General features: G+C 30.6%; 2 protein-coding genes across 4 annotated transcripts; one reads left to right on the forward strand and one right to left on the reverse strand.

The window, feature by feature from the left end:
* Window positions 1-338: 338 nt before the first annotated feature.
* Window positions 339-3,329, reverse strand: LOC109812153 (lectin protein kinase family protein). Its single transcript, XM_029274155.2, has one exon. The coding sequence runs from the start codon at window positions 3,008-3,010 to the stop codon at window positions 557-559; it is 2,454 nt and encodes an 817-aa protein (XP_029129988.2). The 5' UTR covers window positions 3,011-3,329; the 3' UTR covers window positions 339-556.
* Window positions 3,330-6,005: 2,676 nt separating this feature from the next.
* LOC109812179 (receptor-like protein EIX2) lies at window positions 6,006-17,248 on the forward strand. Of its 3 annotated transcripts, none has more exons than XR_014427961.1 (3): window positions 6,006-9,148; window positions 16,338-16,548; window positions 17,019-17,248. XR_014427961.1 is itself a non-coding variant. In XM_020376078.3 (2 exons), exon 1 carries the CDS (start codon window positions 6,491-6,493, stop codon window positions 9,116-9,118), a length of 2,628 nt encoding a protein of 875 aa, XP_020231667.2. In that variant the 5' UTR covers window positions 6,009-6,490; the 3' UTR covers window positions 9,119-9,148; window positions 12,054-12,325. The 3 variants fall into 3 exon arrangements, 1 of the variants encoding a protein (XP_020231667.2); XR_014427962.1 differs by having other exon boundaries at window positions 17,026-17,248; XM_020376078.3 differs by lacking the exons at window positions 16,338-16,548; window positions 17,019-17,248 and adding an exon at window positions 12,054-12,325 and having other exon boundaries at window positions 6,009-9,148.
* The last annotated feature ends 261 nt before the right edge of the window (window positions 17,249-17,509 follow it).

Consider the following 17,509-nt stretch of genomic DNA (forward strand, 5'->3'; position numbering starts at 1 on the left):
ATCAGTTACCAATCATAGGCTGTAGTTTTTTTTAAATTAAAATTAACTCGTCTAATAATCATTTGTTTGTATTAAATAAATAGGAAGCATCAAAAGAAACTATATCTGAATTTTTACCAGACTAACAATTATTTTTCCTATAGTATTAAGAAATAAGACTCGCTAAATCTTGTTACTTATTAGTCATCAATGAAAGGGAATAATTATTTTTTCTTTTAAACTTCTTGACTTGAATGTAAAACCTTATTCAAGTGCAAGCACGTGACTCAACTATTGTAAATTACACATATCACTAGTTGTGAAATCAAAATAAATGAATGATTTCCAATAACAAATCATGGAAAAAGCACTAGGCATTCATTTAGTTTAAAACTGCACACCAATGGGCACAAGCCCAATTTTCCGACAGCAGACGGTTATATACGCTAGTACAAGAAAGGAGCAAAATGGAATATAGTACATACAGAAATCACAAGTCAAATGATCTAGAAACAATCCATAAGGTAACAAAAGTGGAAGGAGTAATGCCATGGGTCTGACATATAAAGGGATGAAGTCAAGTTCTCCGTGCTCCTTCCAAAGCTAAGGGAGAGGCCTCAAAAGCAAACAAAGATGAAGATGAGGAGTAAGTTGGAGCTGATGAAGTTGCAATAGTAGAGATAGGAGTGGCACTGCTATTGACTTTAGGGGCTGGTGGCCTCTCAATATCTGTTACACCTTCTAGCATTTGCACAACTTTGCTCATAGTTGGCCTCTGAGATGGCTGTTCTTGTATGCACCAAAAACATGCCAGAAGCACTCTTTTCACTTGCTCCAAATTGATCTCTTGGTTAACCAGTCTTCTGTCGATAATTCCCATGATGTTACCTTTCTCAAACTCTTCATAAGCCCAGATGGAAAACTTTCTTCTACTTGTTTCTTCTGAGATTTCAAAGTTCCTTCTACCACCCACTATCTCCAACAAAACCATACCATAACTGTAAACATCAGACTTGGAAGTTGTGGGAAGGTTTGCTAGCCATTCGGGAGCTAAATACCCTCTGGTTCCTCTCACACTTGTCAAGGTTCGGTGCCTGTGATCCACTGGACTCAAGAGCTTTGCAAGGCCAAAATCCGACACTTTTGCATTGTAATTCTCGTCTAAAAGAATGTTTTCAGGTTTTACATCACAGTGGACAATGCAGTTTCTACATTCCTCATGAAGGTATGTCAATCCCTTAGCAGCACCTAGGGCAATGTTGAATCTATACCCCCAGTTCAATAATTTCCCTGACTGTTGTTCTTCATTAACAAAAAGAAACTTATCAAGAGACCCATTTTTCATAAACTCATATACTAGAAGCCTGTGATGCCCTTCAGAGCAAAAACCAATCAGCCTCACTAAATTTAAATGATGGGTACTACTTATGGCAGAAACTTCCATCCTAAACTGTTTCTCTCCCTGATGAATGCCCTCAAGTTGCTTAACTGCAATAACAGTTTGATTAGCAAGAGTTCCTTTATAAACAGCACCAAATCCCCCATCACCTAGTTTCTCCTTGAACTTTTTTGTTGATCTTTGAAGCTCCTTATAAGAGAAATGAACTGGTGCACCAGAAGCATACTCAAGAAGAGCATACTGAGCAGCGAACCCTCCAAATCCTTTCCTGTTTCTACAACACCACAACCATAAACCACCCTCAAACACAAGGAAGCCCAAAAGAGTACTTAAAACAACAAGAGTTATTAACCAACCATGCACCTTCCATCCCGCATTCTCTAACGAAGGTGCCGAGTTAGGAGCCAATGGCCCACAAACCTTGATGTAGGAGGTGCTAGGAAGAGCAGGATTCTGGTAGCCACTAATAAAATTCGTTGTCTTTAAGTAACAAAGTCCACTTCCATCAGACAAGGAAGTGGAAGCAAAACAAGAAACAGCAGCAAGACAATTTCCACGGCAAGCTGATATACCAATGAAAAACACCTCAGGATTGATCAAAAACTGAGGAGGATAAGTCAAGAATCGAGCATGGTCCACTTGCAACATCGCCACATTCCCCACACAATCCTCAAGCCTCACCTTCCTCCTACACCCTTTCCTACTATCATTGGAATCAACCATCTCAAAATTCTGAGATGGACATCCACAAATGGGGTCAGAACTAGAATCATTGTAACTACAAACACCATTATTTCCACAGTAACCAAAAACCTCACATTGATCCTCAACAGCAACCCATCTTGAAATCACAGTCCCACTACCCCTCTTAGAGCTATAAACCCTCAAATTCCCATCACCATCCAACTTCAAAACCCTCAGCACATCACTCCCCTCACCATAGTCGCTGCTATAAGCAACCACAATGGGGGCACTCAAATTGTGATCAAAAAGCTGCAAAACCCCACTTTGTTGCAACCCCAAAACCGGTGAACTCAAATTCGCCTCACTCATGGAAGAGTTCAAGCCTTGATCCCAGTAAGGCACACTATCACTCCACTTGAGAGTGAGATTCCCAGACTTAAGAACAGAAAATGAGAACAACCCAGAACGCAAAACCATACCAGTGGTGAAATTCTGAAACGGCACAATGGTGTCGGTGGGGTTGTCGAAGCTCGACCAGACTGAACCGGTGGCATTGGAGAGAACCAAGTTTCCATTTTCATGAAGCGTGGCGGAGGAGACACCCATGTTGGAAGTTCCGGAGTCCCACACGGTGGAACCCGACCCATTAACGAGGACGAGGTTGCCGGAGGGAAGAAAGCGGAGGGTGCCGGCGGAGTCGACGGTGGCTCCGTTTCCGGCGGACCATACGGCGGGGGCGCCGCCGGAGTAGACAATGGCGGCGGTGAAGGAAGGAGGGAGGAGAGGAAGGAAGTGGAGAGAGAAAGTGTTGTTGGGAGAGGACCATGATTGGGTTGTGTTGGAAGCGTAAAGCGTTGATCCTGGTGAGATGGTGGTGGTTCCTGCAATCGTGGATAATAAGAAGACAAAGGAGTGTAGCAGAAGAAGCTCTCGTGTTTGGAGCTTCATCTTTCTTTGAAAAAATGCTTTTTTTTTTTTTTTTCTCGTCTCGTTTTGCTTATGGATTTGTGTGGCAAAATTGAATGGAGTTGAAATTTGTTAAACAGCGGAGGTTAGTTAAAAGAATTTGACTTTGAAGTGTGGATTGGCGGAGGGTGAGAATTTTTTTTTTTATTTTTTTATCTGTTTGCGGTGGCATGGTCTGAAACTTTGGATCAACATTGGAATTTTTTGTTTCTGCAGATGTTTTTCAGATTCCAATTTGACTGTAAGTATGAAACAAATATCCAGTCAAAAATACCTAATTTAAGTGGAGAAAAATCAAAAAGACATTATGAATTCTTGTAGTCAAAATCATCTAAGTACATGATGCGTGTTTGATTACGATTTGGCAGTGTGAATTTTCGCGTCTGGATTGACTGCTCCATGTAATACTTTTTACATATTTCTACAAATGGACATCATGTTTAACCTTTCAAACATGTTTCCAAACTTACTACTATTTTAGGGTGTGAATTTCAAGATTAAATATTTATTATATAATTAAAATTTATAATAAATTATATATAGAAATAAATATCAAATATAAATTATATTTATGATTCATATAAATAAATATCTAAATTATTTCTTAAATTTAAGATAAATAATTTATATTATGATAAAATATTTTTTAATTATTGATCATTTATTTTTAAAATATTAAAATTTAATATATAAATAAATATGACATATTAACATTTTCAATAAATAAAAAGTTAAAAGAGTTTCTAAAAATATTTTTGTCAAAGAATGATTTTTAAAAATATTCTTATACAAAATAATGATTCAAATTTAATATATAAAAATTGATTATAAATCTTAGATGATAAAATTCATTTGTCACCCTAGTCTCTAGTTATTAAGCTCTTTCTCGACTAAAAAAAAATAAGCATCGATTTTATATTTTAAAATAAAATTGAATAAATATACAAGACAAAAATATTTAGACCATCGAATAAGTTGTAATTGTTTCTCAACTGTAAATAAAACTGGTCCATCTATAGTATAATCATACAAAAATATGCAAAAAGACGCAAATGGCATATTGTTATTATGTTATGAATTGGTATTAATATTTATGATAAATAGTTTATAGCATTGAAAAATGGAGGAAGTTTGCTTTTCCTCACAAAAGCACCAAAAGCATAAGGATATGTTTAGTATTAGTAATGTCTCAAATACTAGTCGTGAATCTAAGAAGCAATTGATAGCTGTTTTTGCATTATTTTTTACATGATTTAGCTTAACGTGAATTCTTGACAAAAAAAGTAAACACGAACTAAAATGAAAAATAAGAAGATAGTTAAAGATGTGATCACGGTGGAAAGTGAGAATTTTTTAGGAGAAACACAGATATCTCCTACTACCTCTTATAAAAAAAACTACGATAATATTGAAACGGGATGTGGAGTTTCTGAAAAAAAAAATTGCATTTTATGAAAAATATTATAAAAAAAATGCAATTATTTTCTTCTTATATTTTTAATTGATACTAATAATATTTTTTTATAATATTTAGAAAATTTTTAAGATTATTTATTTCTCAATTAATAATGATTTTTAAGTCATTGAAATATTATAATTTTTTCAAATGGAGTTATTATTTTTCAATTATTAATGATTTTAAGTCATCAAAATTATATAGAATTTTAATTTTCAATTTTTAGTTATTGAAAGAATACAAAAAAAGTAATATTTAGAAAATTTCTTTACTATTATTTTGTAGAAAATTTTATGTTAATATTGATTTTAAGTTTTTAAATTGAATTTTTTATAATTAATTTTATAATATTTTTATATACACTAATTATTTCATTATTTAATTGCCTTTTATAATATAAATATATGTTTTTCATTTTACAAATACATTTTTCTATGATTTTATATCTTCATTTTGCTATAAGAAAGTTTACAAAATATGACTTGAACTTGTGAACTTTTATTGTAGAAATTTTTTTATGAATTTTGTGAACTTTTTCTTCAAAAAATTTTCCAGCAAATTTATGGTATTATATGGGTAATATTATTTATGAAGTGGACGTTCATATTATATACATTTTTTTAACTATATCATATATTATTGATAAGAAAAATTCATCTATTTCATTGATAACTAATTTTTGTTAAAAAATTTGATTGATTATTTTTAGTAAAGTCTTTTTTTTTTAGTTGTGTTTTTTATTCACAAAACTTGAATATAAAATTTTATTTAAAAAATTAGATTTTCAATATCATTGAATGATTTACTAGTAAATATTATATACATGAAACAAATAAAGTATTAAATATATTATAAGTTTTTAAGACATAAATACTTTTACCTTTCGTTCAATATATGTACATGTCTAAGGGTACACTCGTAATCTTCTAGTAACTGGAGGGTCGAAAGAGAGCTTCGGGTTGATACTTCAGACAGGGGGGAGGTACTTGCAAAAGGCACTCTGATGCTCAAGTTAGGACAAACACGATTCTCTAGGGTAATAAATGAACAGTGACATACCTCATTACGTGTGACTTATTTATACTACCTGTCATGGGCTTGAACATGGTGGGTCTTCTCTGACATTTACCAAATTAGGTAATACGATGTTGATCGGTTGGTTATGCCTTAATTGCGTGTTGTCCCTTGTTAATCATGATCGTCATCCTAATTACTGACTCTGTTGATCTTTGGCTGAGCCGATGTGGAACGGCCGAGACGCCCTTTTCATCTTCGGCCTGTGGCCGAGCCGACAGGGAGAGGATACGGTTCTCGGTTCCTTGCCGAGCCGAAGTGAACTGCGTCAATATCTGATAGGATATGACGTGCTTGTCCACGTGGCCGATCGGACCCTTCCGGTACAATATACATTGGTCAGGAACATTTATTTTTAATCAACGTTCAAAGTTCTTCCTATTTAAAAATTTTGTAAAAAAATCCTAATAGAGATTTTGGGAGATAAGGTTATGCACCAAATTTGGGAATTACCTTTTCCAATTATGTGTATATATATGCATTGTTCATGAAATGTATCGAACTAACTACATGTTTAAAGGAATAATTATTATATGAGCACATATATATAGTTACAAACAACAAATTAAAACATTATAACTAAATTAAAGGGAAAATAGCAGTAGAAAAATCTTTGGTGCAGATGCAAGGCCCTCTGTTGCCGACAATCCAAACCAATGGAAGCATTAATGGGGGCAACCAACCAATGCCATCGTTTTTATGGCATTTGGATAAGTGTTTCCAAAATCGTTTTCATTGTAGGTACTGAGCAATACTTTTGCAAGGAAATTTCTTTGTCCAAATAGTGGCAATGCTAATTAATTACATTTTCTTATGGTACACAATATTTTATTATAGATCATAAATCATATATCAAGGACAAACTCTTCATTGTATAAATAAAGTTCCCCTCCCTCCCTACTACCTCACACACCTTCATTTCTCTTGTAGCCATGAAAACATTTCCCTCACAACATGCAATAATCTATGCTTGGTTGCTATGTGCAATCATGTTCAACACTGGTAATTGCAGCTTCAATATTCGCTGCAACTCCAAAGACATGCAGGCTCTCTTAAACTTCAAGCAAGGATTCAAGGATCCATCAGGCGTTCTCTCTTCATGGTCCACTCAGCAAGATTGTTGTGAATGGAAGGGAGTCATGTGTGACAACATCACAAATAGAGTCACTCAGCTAAGTCTCCCATGTTCTACAACTCTTCCAACTTACATTAACAAAATAGATAAATCACACTGTCTCACAGGTTCTGTTAATCTATCCTTGTTGGTGGTGGAGCTTGAATTCTTGAAACACTTGAATTTGAGCAACAATCACTTCTCAGCTATCCAATTTGATTCTGATGTGTTTAGCCAGAATTGTCATAACCTATCTATATCCACTCTTCCTCATGAGTGTGTAAACTCTTCAGCCCTCCGTTTTCTTGATTTATCATTGAACCATCTCTCCATCAATAGTCTTCAATGGCTTTCTCATCTTTACTCCTTGGAATATCTCAACCTCGACGGCATTGATCTTCACAAGGAAACTAACTGGCTTCAACTTGTGGCCATGCTTCCATTACTAAAAGAGCTCCATATGCATAATTGTCGACTTCAAGACATGAGTCCATCTCTTCAGTATGCTAATTTTACTGCACTCAAAGTTCTTTCTCTTCCTACAAATGATTTTCACTCAGAGTTGCCTAAATGGTTATTTAATCTTAGTTGTGGTATCCTTTCTATTGACCTTAGGTCTAATTCTTTAAGAGGTCAACTACCTAAGTCATTGTTAAATCTTCGTCACTTGGAAGCCTTAAACTTCGAAGGCAATAACTTCAATGGCCCAATTCCAGATTGGTTAGGCGAACTTGAACATCTACAATATCTTAATCTTAGAAAAAACAATTTTTCTGGATCTCTTCCCACAAATTTGGGAAATCTATCATCGTTAGTTTTATTGTCTGTTTCCTCAAATCAATTGAAAGGAGTTGTGTCCGAGAAAAATTTTGTCAAACTGTCAAAATTAAAGGAGTTGCATATATCCATAACACCACCATTAATCTTTGATTTTGACTCTCACTGGATTCCACCTTTTCAACTTGAACGGTTGTTTTTCGGATTTGAAGGTCCTAATCTTCCTGCGTGGTTATATTCACAAAGTTCTCTTGAACATTTATTGATTTACAAATCATCATTTGAGGCTCAAGAAAAATTTTGGAATTTTTTGTCAAGAAGGTCAGAAGTGTATTTAGAAGATAATTTGATAGATGGTAACCTGTCAAACGTGTTGTTGAACTCTACATTCATATCTCTGTCATCAAATGGTCTGAAAGGTACTCTACCTCGATTATCATCCAATGTGGCGGTTGTCAAGCTATCAAACAACTCATTATCAGGAAACATCTCTCCTCTCTTGTGTGATCAAAAGATGATTGATGAGAAAACCAATTTGGTGTACTTGGACGTATCTCTGAATCATCTATCTGGAGGGCTTACTAATTGTTGGAAGAATTGGAAATCTTTGGTTCATGTTAACTTGGGAAGCAATAATCTAATAGGAAAGATACCTCCATCAATGGGCTTGTTATCTAATCTTACATCGCTACATCTGCATGAGAATAAGCTCTATGGAGAGATTCCTCCCTCGCTAAAAAATTGCCACTCTCTAATGATCTTTAATGTTCGTGAAAACAACTTTTTAGGAAATATACCAAATTGGATACCACTTGGTGCTAAGGCTCTTCAAATAAGGTCCAATAATTTTAGTGGTAATCTCCCAACACAAGTATGCCAAATGTCATCTCTCATTATTTTGGATATTGCAGATAACACAATCTCAGGACATATACCCACATGTCTACATAATATCACAACCTTGATTTCCAACAAAGCTTCACACAACAAGCTTTCTTTTTTCTTTCCTACATATGGTGGCCATTACACATTTGAAGACAGTCTTGAATTGGTTACAAAAGGCCAAGTATCAGAATATGGAAGAAACCTGCACTTCATGAGCTTAATTGACATGTCAAGTAACAATTTGTCAGGAACAATACCTCCCCAAATGTTTAGCCTCATTGGATTGTGCTCCTTGAACTTGTCCCACAATAAATTAACAGGAGAAATTCCTAATGAGATTGGTAACATGAAAAAATTGGAGTCCCTTGATTTTTCTTCAAACCAACTTTGGGGTGAAATTCCTCAAGGCTTGTCTGGTTTATCCTTTTTGGGTCATTTAAATTTGTCTTTCAACAATTTGAGAGGCAAAATACCATTAGGCACACAACTTCAAGGGTTTAGTGCACTCAGCTATATAGGAAATCCTGATCTTTGTGGACCTCCACTCACAAAAAATTGCTCTCAGGGTGGTAAACCTAAAGACACAAAATCAAAAGACGGTGAATCTACATTTTTGTCATGGTTTTACATTGGAATAGAATCTGGATTTGCAACAGGCTTTTTGGGTGTCTGTTCTGCCATTTTCTTCAACAGAAAATGGAGGCATGCTTACTTCAACTTTCTTTATGATTTGAGGGACCGACTTTATGTCATGCTCATCATCAAAATCAATTCCTTCTGTTAAGGTCAAACAAGTTGCATAGCATACATATTGGTACGTAAAACTTTTATTTATTTATTTTTTTATAGCATATAACCTTTATGTTAAAATTTCATTTAATTTAAGTGGGTGGAGAAAGACAGAAGGAATTTTCAGAAATATAGTTTAACTATCATAATAGTTAAATAATTCAAATAGTATAATCGCTAAATAATAATGTTAAGATAAAAAATTTACTTAAAAATAAATTTTTTTATATTTCTTATTCTCAATTTTTTATGTCATATTTAAATTACAATATCCTTTATGATTTATTTAAATAAATATATATATATATATATATAATGAGTTTAGAAAGAAAAAATGAATTTTCTCAACTTCAATGAAAATGGAATTGAGTTTAAATTATTTTTTTTATTCTCATCTTCCTAAACATGCTCTTGAATATAATTTCATTTTTTTAAGTAACATATATACCTTTATTTTTGGCGAAGTAAAAGTGGGGAGGACAAAATCTCCTCGGTCATGTTACATAAACTACAGAATTAAATTTCCCAACAAAATCAACTCAAAAACCAATCAAAAGCATAGCTGAAAAGCAATGAAAATCCTCAAGTAAAATAAAACCCAACTTTCCATTAGAAATATGACTACAAAACCCCCCAAAGCAATGTAATCCATCATAAACAAAGTGCCTTCTAGTTCTAGTTCTATAGCACGCACTACACTTGATAATTCAAGATTATATTATTTGTTTAACCTGTTTTATATATATATATATATATTAAGCATTAAGGTGTGCTAAATTACAACTAGATCAATATCATAGACCACGAAGACATAGAGGCAAGTGTATTTTAGTTAAGGGGTATTCTCTGTTCTCTTTTATAAAAATAAAAATTAAATACATATTTTTTAAAATATAAGTATTTAATTATTTTTTTCTCATTTAAATATATTCTTTTTTAAAAAAAAAATCTTTTAATGTATGACATTTTAGGTTTCACCAATTTTTTTTTTCATTTACAAATAAAGATAACTTATAAAAAAAATTATAATATTAATCACAATTTAATACAATTAATTAATTTCTTTAATATGAGTAAATCAGATTTCTTTTTAATAATAGATAAAAGAAAAAGTATTTGTATCATTGATGAATCCTTTTTTTTTTTTTACTTTATCATCAATGTCATCACTGTTATTGTCTCCTTTCAACTTTATCTATTAACCCAGCCATATACACTTATCATTCTTAATACACTTGCCTCCTAACTTCCAAACATGATTGGACTCCTTTATTCCTTATTTTTAGGGATAGAAATGTCATGCGTTCTATTTATTAAGAAAAAGTCCGATTTAGACATTTCAGAACTTTTTTTTACTAAAAGAGTTAGACTTTAGACTAAAAAATTTATTAGGCCCGATCTATTTAAAATTTTAAACATAATCATTATATATATAATATTAATTTATAATTAATATTTCATTTAATATATATAGTTATTAGCAATATATTTAATACTTAGCTCTATTAATTAGTTTACTTAGACCTAAAAGACTATTGCTCTATGAGCCTTATATAAAATAGGTGACGTAAATAGGTTTTTTCTTTCTTTCTAAATTACATAAAATCGATCCTAAATTATAATTTTATCTATTAATTGTTAAATTTTTAGTATTAATCATAATTTGACATTAATTAGATAATGAAATAATTCATATTTAATAATATTTAGATTAAATTACATTTTTATTCTCTATTTTATCTTACAAAGGTGATAAAAAAAATTGAAAATATGGTAAAAATAAAGATTAAAAATGCAAGTCAGTATAAATATCATCAAATATTAATTAGGTTAAATTGTAATTTTTATTTTTATTTTATTTTTAAAGTTTATTTTGATATTTTATCTTTCAAAAGATTTAATTTGAGTCTTTATCTTCCTTTCTTAATTCAATTTGATTCTTCTAAAATAGTGATCATGTTATATTTTGAGATTTTAAATTCTTTTTTATTAATTCAAGATATAAAAAATTCTCTCATCAAATTCACTTGCATAAAAAACTATTAATACAACTGAGATTCAAATTAAAAAAAAAAGGTCATATATATGATGAAACAAGAATGAAACTTAATGCACCCAACAAATAATTAGGAAATTAAACAAATAAATAAAATAATATTATATTTCTGTCTGGTTGCTCAAGAATTTATTTTTCACACAACTTATTATATTTATAACTTTTTTTATTCAAACACATAAATAAATATAAAGAGACAAATTTTACATCTTAAATTAATACAAAAAAATTAAAATTGTGTCTTAAAATTAAAAAAAAAAAACTACTCTTTTAAAAGATAAAAGATCAAAATAAATTTTATAAATAAGATAAATAATCAAATATATAATTAAGTATACTAATTATCATGTTATCTATTTAATATCATGTTATAATTTATGTTATAATTTTAAAAATCATATTTAATGATAAGATAAAATTGTAGATTTTATAAAATTAAAAAATAAAATTACATAATTAAAAATTAGAGAACCAACATCGTGATCAAATATTATAAGAGAATAAAAATGTGATTTACTCTTCTCTTCTTTTTTTTTTCACTTCATGTACATAACATGTCTCTCAACATGACGGAATATTTTCATTTTGAGTCTTTGACAGTGTTTTCTTTATAATAGGCCCTAGGTTTGAAACTGTTGAATGTGTTCATCAGTTTGATTATTTAAATTTTGATGACAAGAATTTGTAAAAATGAAAAGGATATTAGAATTAGTAAAACTAAAGTACAAATTTCAATTCAAGGACATTTTATAAAATACATTAGAATTGGGAAGTAGGCGAAATTATGTGATAAATGAGTCCCCTCCTAATGCTTGTCTGCTTATTGATTTGGATCACTGTGATGATAATGTTTTTAAAATCATATATATTTTAGGTGTTCCTCATTCTTCAAAGGGAACAAGTCAAAGAAAAGTGTTGCTGAGCTAATTAATGACAACCACAAACAATGTCAATTGATGAACTCAATATTTAGATTTGCTTATTGTTAGTTGATATATTTTGTTACTTTCAGAAGTTGTGGTGATGGCTTTGTTATTTATCTTTTGTTTTTCATTTGTTCAGTATTATGTAAAATGATGAAAGCATTTTAATAGAAAAAAAAATACCTGCACCAAATTAAATAATAGAAAAAATACAGTTTTAGTATTTTCTTAATTTTAAGATTGTTTAATCAAAAGTGGATCACTTATTAATTAAAAAATTTGCTAAAACAAGCTTCTAACCAGAGATGGAGTCAGGATTACATGAATGGGAGGCCAAATTTACCTTCTAATTTATAAAATATCATCAATTTTGTCCTCACCTAGAGAATCGTCGCAATTTAGAAAAAAAATATTGTGGTAATTTTTCTTTAAATTGTCATATTTAAGACAATTCTTTGATAAATTTCCTTCCAAACCGCCAACATGAAACAAAATTCATGACATTTTAAAAATTAGGAACACAATTTACGAAAATAAAACTGAGAACAAAATTTGCAAGATTGTGAATTTTAGAGGGAAAATAGTACAATTTTTCCTAAAATCTCTTATTTAATATTTAAAAGTTTTCCCATATACTAATATCGATAATAAATAGTTTATAATTCTTAAATATTTATATTTAATATAAAATAAATACTAAGAAAATATTTTATTATAAATAATAAATACAATCATTTATTACTTTTGAATTAACAATTATAAAAGGAAAAAAATTATAAAAGAGAATAGGTAACGACTTGTTTTGGTCCTTATACTACATGATAGAGTTACTAATAGTGAAAAATATCTAACTTAAAATTATAAACTTACAATTATGAAAAATATGTATTATATTGCATGATTTAAAGGCACACAACTACATAAATATGTACAATATAAATACAATAATTTGGTAAATATAAATTATATATCTTGAGTTGTCGGTTAAGTAACTACAATTGTCTATACAAATTTATTACCATCAAATAATCAATAAAATATCCTCCAGTTCTTATGTCATTGGGTGGCCCCCACAACAACACTTCAATCCTATCTTTGGCTTGCTTTCATATCATATATAATTATCGTGGTCCAAACCACATAAAAACGTGTAAGGGTAACCAAAGTAAAAAAGAAACAACATAAATATAACACAGGAACATCACATCATCATCTCATCTTTAACAACGCAACAACATGACATCACGGTATACAACTCAGATCAACACAACAACTTAAGTTCAATACAACAACAAATTTCATCACAAATCGACACAACATATAAATAGTACAATCAACTTAACACATCATATGCTTAACACAATAACTATATGTGTCGTCACGTATTTCAACTAGGAGATCTCCTACAACACAGGACAAATAGTTTAAGTGGTTTGACCTTACTAAACTGACAATATAGGGTGGTCTTTTAGGACTTGCTAGATCAACAGAAAATTGGATAAAAATTCACAATACGGTAACTCAATTTCTCATATGTCATCAATTAAACAAGGAAGTATAATATTATTGTCAAGGTAAAATAATTTGGTACAGTCCTACCACAACATTAACTAGCTTAACTAAGTCTCGTATGTGATTAGTTCAGTAACTACCTTCCAAATACTATGCCTTTCTGATACTCTATTAGGAACTAGGTTCTTAACTTCGTACTTTACTTGGTTGATTACTTGTAATCAATATAGTTGGACCCAACACCTATACTATGGCCGCTTCATACACATATGTTTCGATATTTCCTACACACGATAATAACAAAGTCCTAGAGGAGAAATAACATAATATCCACTTCAAGGACAACCTCTGAAGAAGGATTTTCAACAAAATTGGGCTCTTAGTACACCACAACACAATACCCAAACAATGGGATATTCAACTTTTGAAAACTTTCCTTTTAGTTATAAGTGGTCGACATAGCTTAACAACAACACAACAACTTTATATATTCAACACAACGATGAAATCAACATACAATTTTACATCTCACAACTCAAGCACCATTGCTTCTATTAAATTCTTTAATCAACACGCATCTCAATAACACATCGCATGTTCAACACAACTACACAGCTAACATACAACTCTATCAACACAAACATCTTACGACTCATATCCACTTCTTAACTAACAACTCACAACAAAGTTATCACATACTACTTCATCTCTACAACTTATTCATCATATTTTCATTTGACATCTTAAGTCATCTAGGAATCAACTACATCATCATGTTTTTCTTCAACAACTAACGCTCGATGTTATTCATCTTGTGCTCAACGCCATCCATGCAGAAAGTTCTCTTGTTTCGCCCATGCCCGACGCTACATTACCTATGCCTAACTTGGCTAAGGCAGAAGCCCCTAAGACCTTGCGTCTAACATGATAAACTATCACACTTGACCCCACTTTAGGTAAAGAGTCTCTACTTGAGTCTTGTCCAACGTCATCACCTTGGCACTCGATGAAATTCAAATAGAGCTTAGACACACTAGGTGTCTCTCAACTTTGAGTCCGACATCACCAAGTCAAAGAACTCTTAGGGTTCTCACGCTCTACGTCATTCCAATTTGAGACAAGTTTCTCTCACCACGTCCAACGCCACCAATCTTGCGACTGACGTGATCAAGATAGAGAGTCTTAAATTAGAATGACGTTCAACATCATGAAGGCGCACTCGACGCGATATCAACATTTTGCATATGTAGAACCTGATTTTGAGTCATAACCTGAAAACAACAAGATTCAACACATGCAACATCAAACAACACTTACATACATCACAATCAACACATATATGCACTTAGAATCAACATGCAACCACAAGTAAACTCAAATCACCACATTCTTCATCAAGAATCCAAAATCCTAACTCTCACTACAACCTGCTCTGTTTTGATTCACATACAATCTTGAATTGTAAGGAATTCATACAACATATAACCAACACATCATTTAACAACTCAACAACTTCACTATAAGCAAAATCTAACTTCCCTTACCTTGGGTAGCTCGGAATCAAGATAGAAGAGAAGAAACTCTTGCAACATAATTTTGAATGGATAAACAACTTAATTTAAGGCTTCTAAGAACCTAAATTCATCAACAAGACAACACAATAAGGATCAAAGAAGGAAGAGAAAAGATTGAGAGAAAATGGAACTTATAGACTAAAGACCTTCCTCAAAAAAATTGAGGGAAAGAGTTTATGAGATTATATTCAAAACATAAATCTTATACACTCTTACACTTGAGGTCAAATTAATCATTTGTCTAAAGAAACTTCCAACACTATTAAAATCTTAAAGGATCTTTAGACTCCAAAGTCTGAACACTAATTAACAGCTCAACTTAACAACATGAAACAATTTAGAATTATTATAACACTTCCATAACTCACAATATTACACCTAAATCTTTTGCAATCTAAAAATTTCATGTCGAACCAAGTAAAGCCTTTAAATATAGTGACAAGTTCCTATAAAATTAATGATGACAATATATTGTGTCAAAAGGTCACCATGTATCCTTAAATCCTCATGTAAAATTAATTCCCTAGAACAACAACTAAAACAAAATAAAGTCCCTTTCACGAACAACAAAACAAATTAAATCATATAAAATGAAAGGGCAAAGCCGATAATTTATTGGTTGCACTTGTGCTTCTCCATCACCATAGTGCTTCACGCGGAAGAAAATCATATCTATGCCATTTGTCATAGCATTGCAAATGCCCTCGTTGCCAAGTTCGTTGATGAACAATCACAACTTCATTCTCTTATCACTCTTCTTCTCTATATTGTCATTCATAATTAAAAGTACTTTTAAATATATGATTATTAAAATGAGTATAAATTTTATATAATAAATTAATATTATTTATTTCATTATTTTTTAAATATATTTGAATCGATAACATGTTACTATATTATTATTACATTTTAAAAAATTGATGCTAATATTATAAAATAAAAAAATGCAGTTATTACATTTAAAAAATTAATGCTAATATAAAATCAACGATGATTTGTTTCTTATTATTATTTTGAAAATTATGCAATTAGAATAACAAATTCAATGAATTTATTGGAGTTTGTAGTTAATTTTTCATTTTCTACATAAGTGTATTAATAATTTAACATAATTTATCCTATTTTGATTGTACTGATACATGAATGTAGAGGTGCTTCTTTTCATTCCATCCAACATAAAAGCAACGAATCGTAGCTTTGGGTTGAAGGGCATTTAAAAAGATATAATGTTTAAGTCAAGGAAAAAAGAAAAGTTGTCCAACATTTTGATACCCCTTCAACGAAGTTGGCAGTTGGCACATAAGTTTGAGAGTCAAATGCAAAACGACCACGCTCGCTCGTAATAGTCAAGTCAAGTCAGGTTTATTTCTTTTGCTAGTTTTTTTTTCTTTTTTTTTTTCTTTCTAATTTGAGTTTTCTATTGCTGTAATGAGAGTTACTTCAATAACTCTACAAATTTTAGGGGTTTTAAAACTTTGATCAATAGCATATTTCCATGTCATCATTTTATTTATCTATTTTGATCTGATACCAATTTCATGTGATTTTTTTTTTCTTCTAGATTTATTAATATATTTTTTATGATTATTAAGAGTCTTTCAACCTTATTTCTATATTATTTTCCGTTTATCAATTATTTATATAACAATCTAAAATTCTGTAAAGATTTTTAATTTTTTTCATTTATTCTATATCTATTCTCCATAACCTTGTTTAATTTTAAAAAAATCAAATTCTATTTTTTCATTTTCCATATGTTTCGGTTTGTTCTATTTTTTTGGATCTAATTATTTTTAATTAATCTAATAATTATTAATAATTATTTGGAAGGGTATAGAGTTTTCGTGCCGTAATAGCGAAGACTGCGAAGTCAAGTCAAGTCAATAGCAAGGTAACAGTGCGTCGCTGGACAACATCAAGGAAACGTCTGGACTACGGAGGCGTAGTTGACATGTGACAATGACAAGGGCATGAGTGCATCAAAGATAAGACATGTGAAAATTGTACATAAATTGAAAAGAAAAATACAATTTAATTAGTCCATATATTTATTATATAATTAAAATTTATAATAAATTATATATAAAAATAAATATTATATTTATATATATCAATTATATAAATTTAAATATATAAATTGTTTTTTAAATTTACAATAAATATTTTATTTATAATATGAGATTATTTTTAATTATTTATTATTTATTTTAAAAAAAATAAAATTATGAATATAAATAAATAAAATAAAAATTGAATTAGGTAAAAATTAAAAGAGATTTTAAAAATTCTCTAATTGAAAAAATATAAAAAAAAACGGTTAT

The sequence above is a fragment of the Cajanus cajan genome, chromosome 7, assembly GCF_000230855.2.
Source record: "Cajanus cajan strain Asha chromosome 7, NIPB_CcT2T_4, whole genome shotgun sequence".
Taxonomy (NCBI): Eukaryota; Viridiplantae; Streptophyta; class Magnoliopsida; order Fabales; family Fabaceae; genus Cajanus; species Cajanus cajan.

What these genes read in the sequence shown, in the direction of transcription:
- LOC109812153 (XM_029274155.2), bottom strand. Translation starts at nt 3,010, where the DNA reads ATGAAGCTCCAAACACGAGAGCTTCTTCTGCTACACTCCTTTGTCTTC.
- LOC109812179 (XM_020376078.3), top strand. Translation starts at nt 6,491, where the DNA reads ATGAAAACATTTCCCTCACAACATGCAATAATCTATGCTTGGTTGCTA.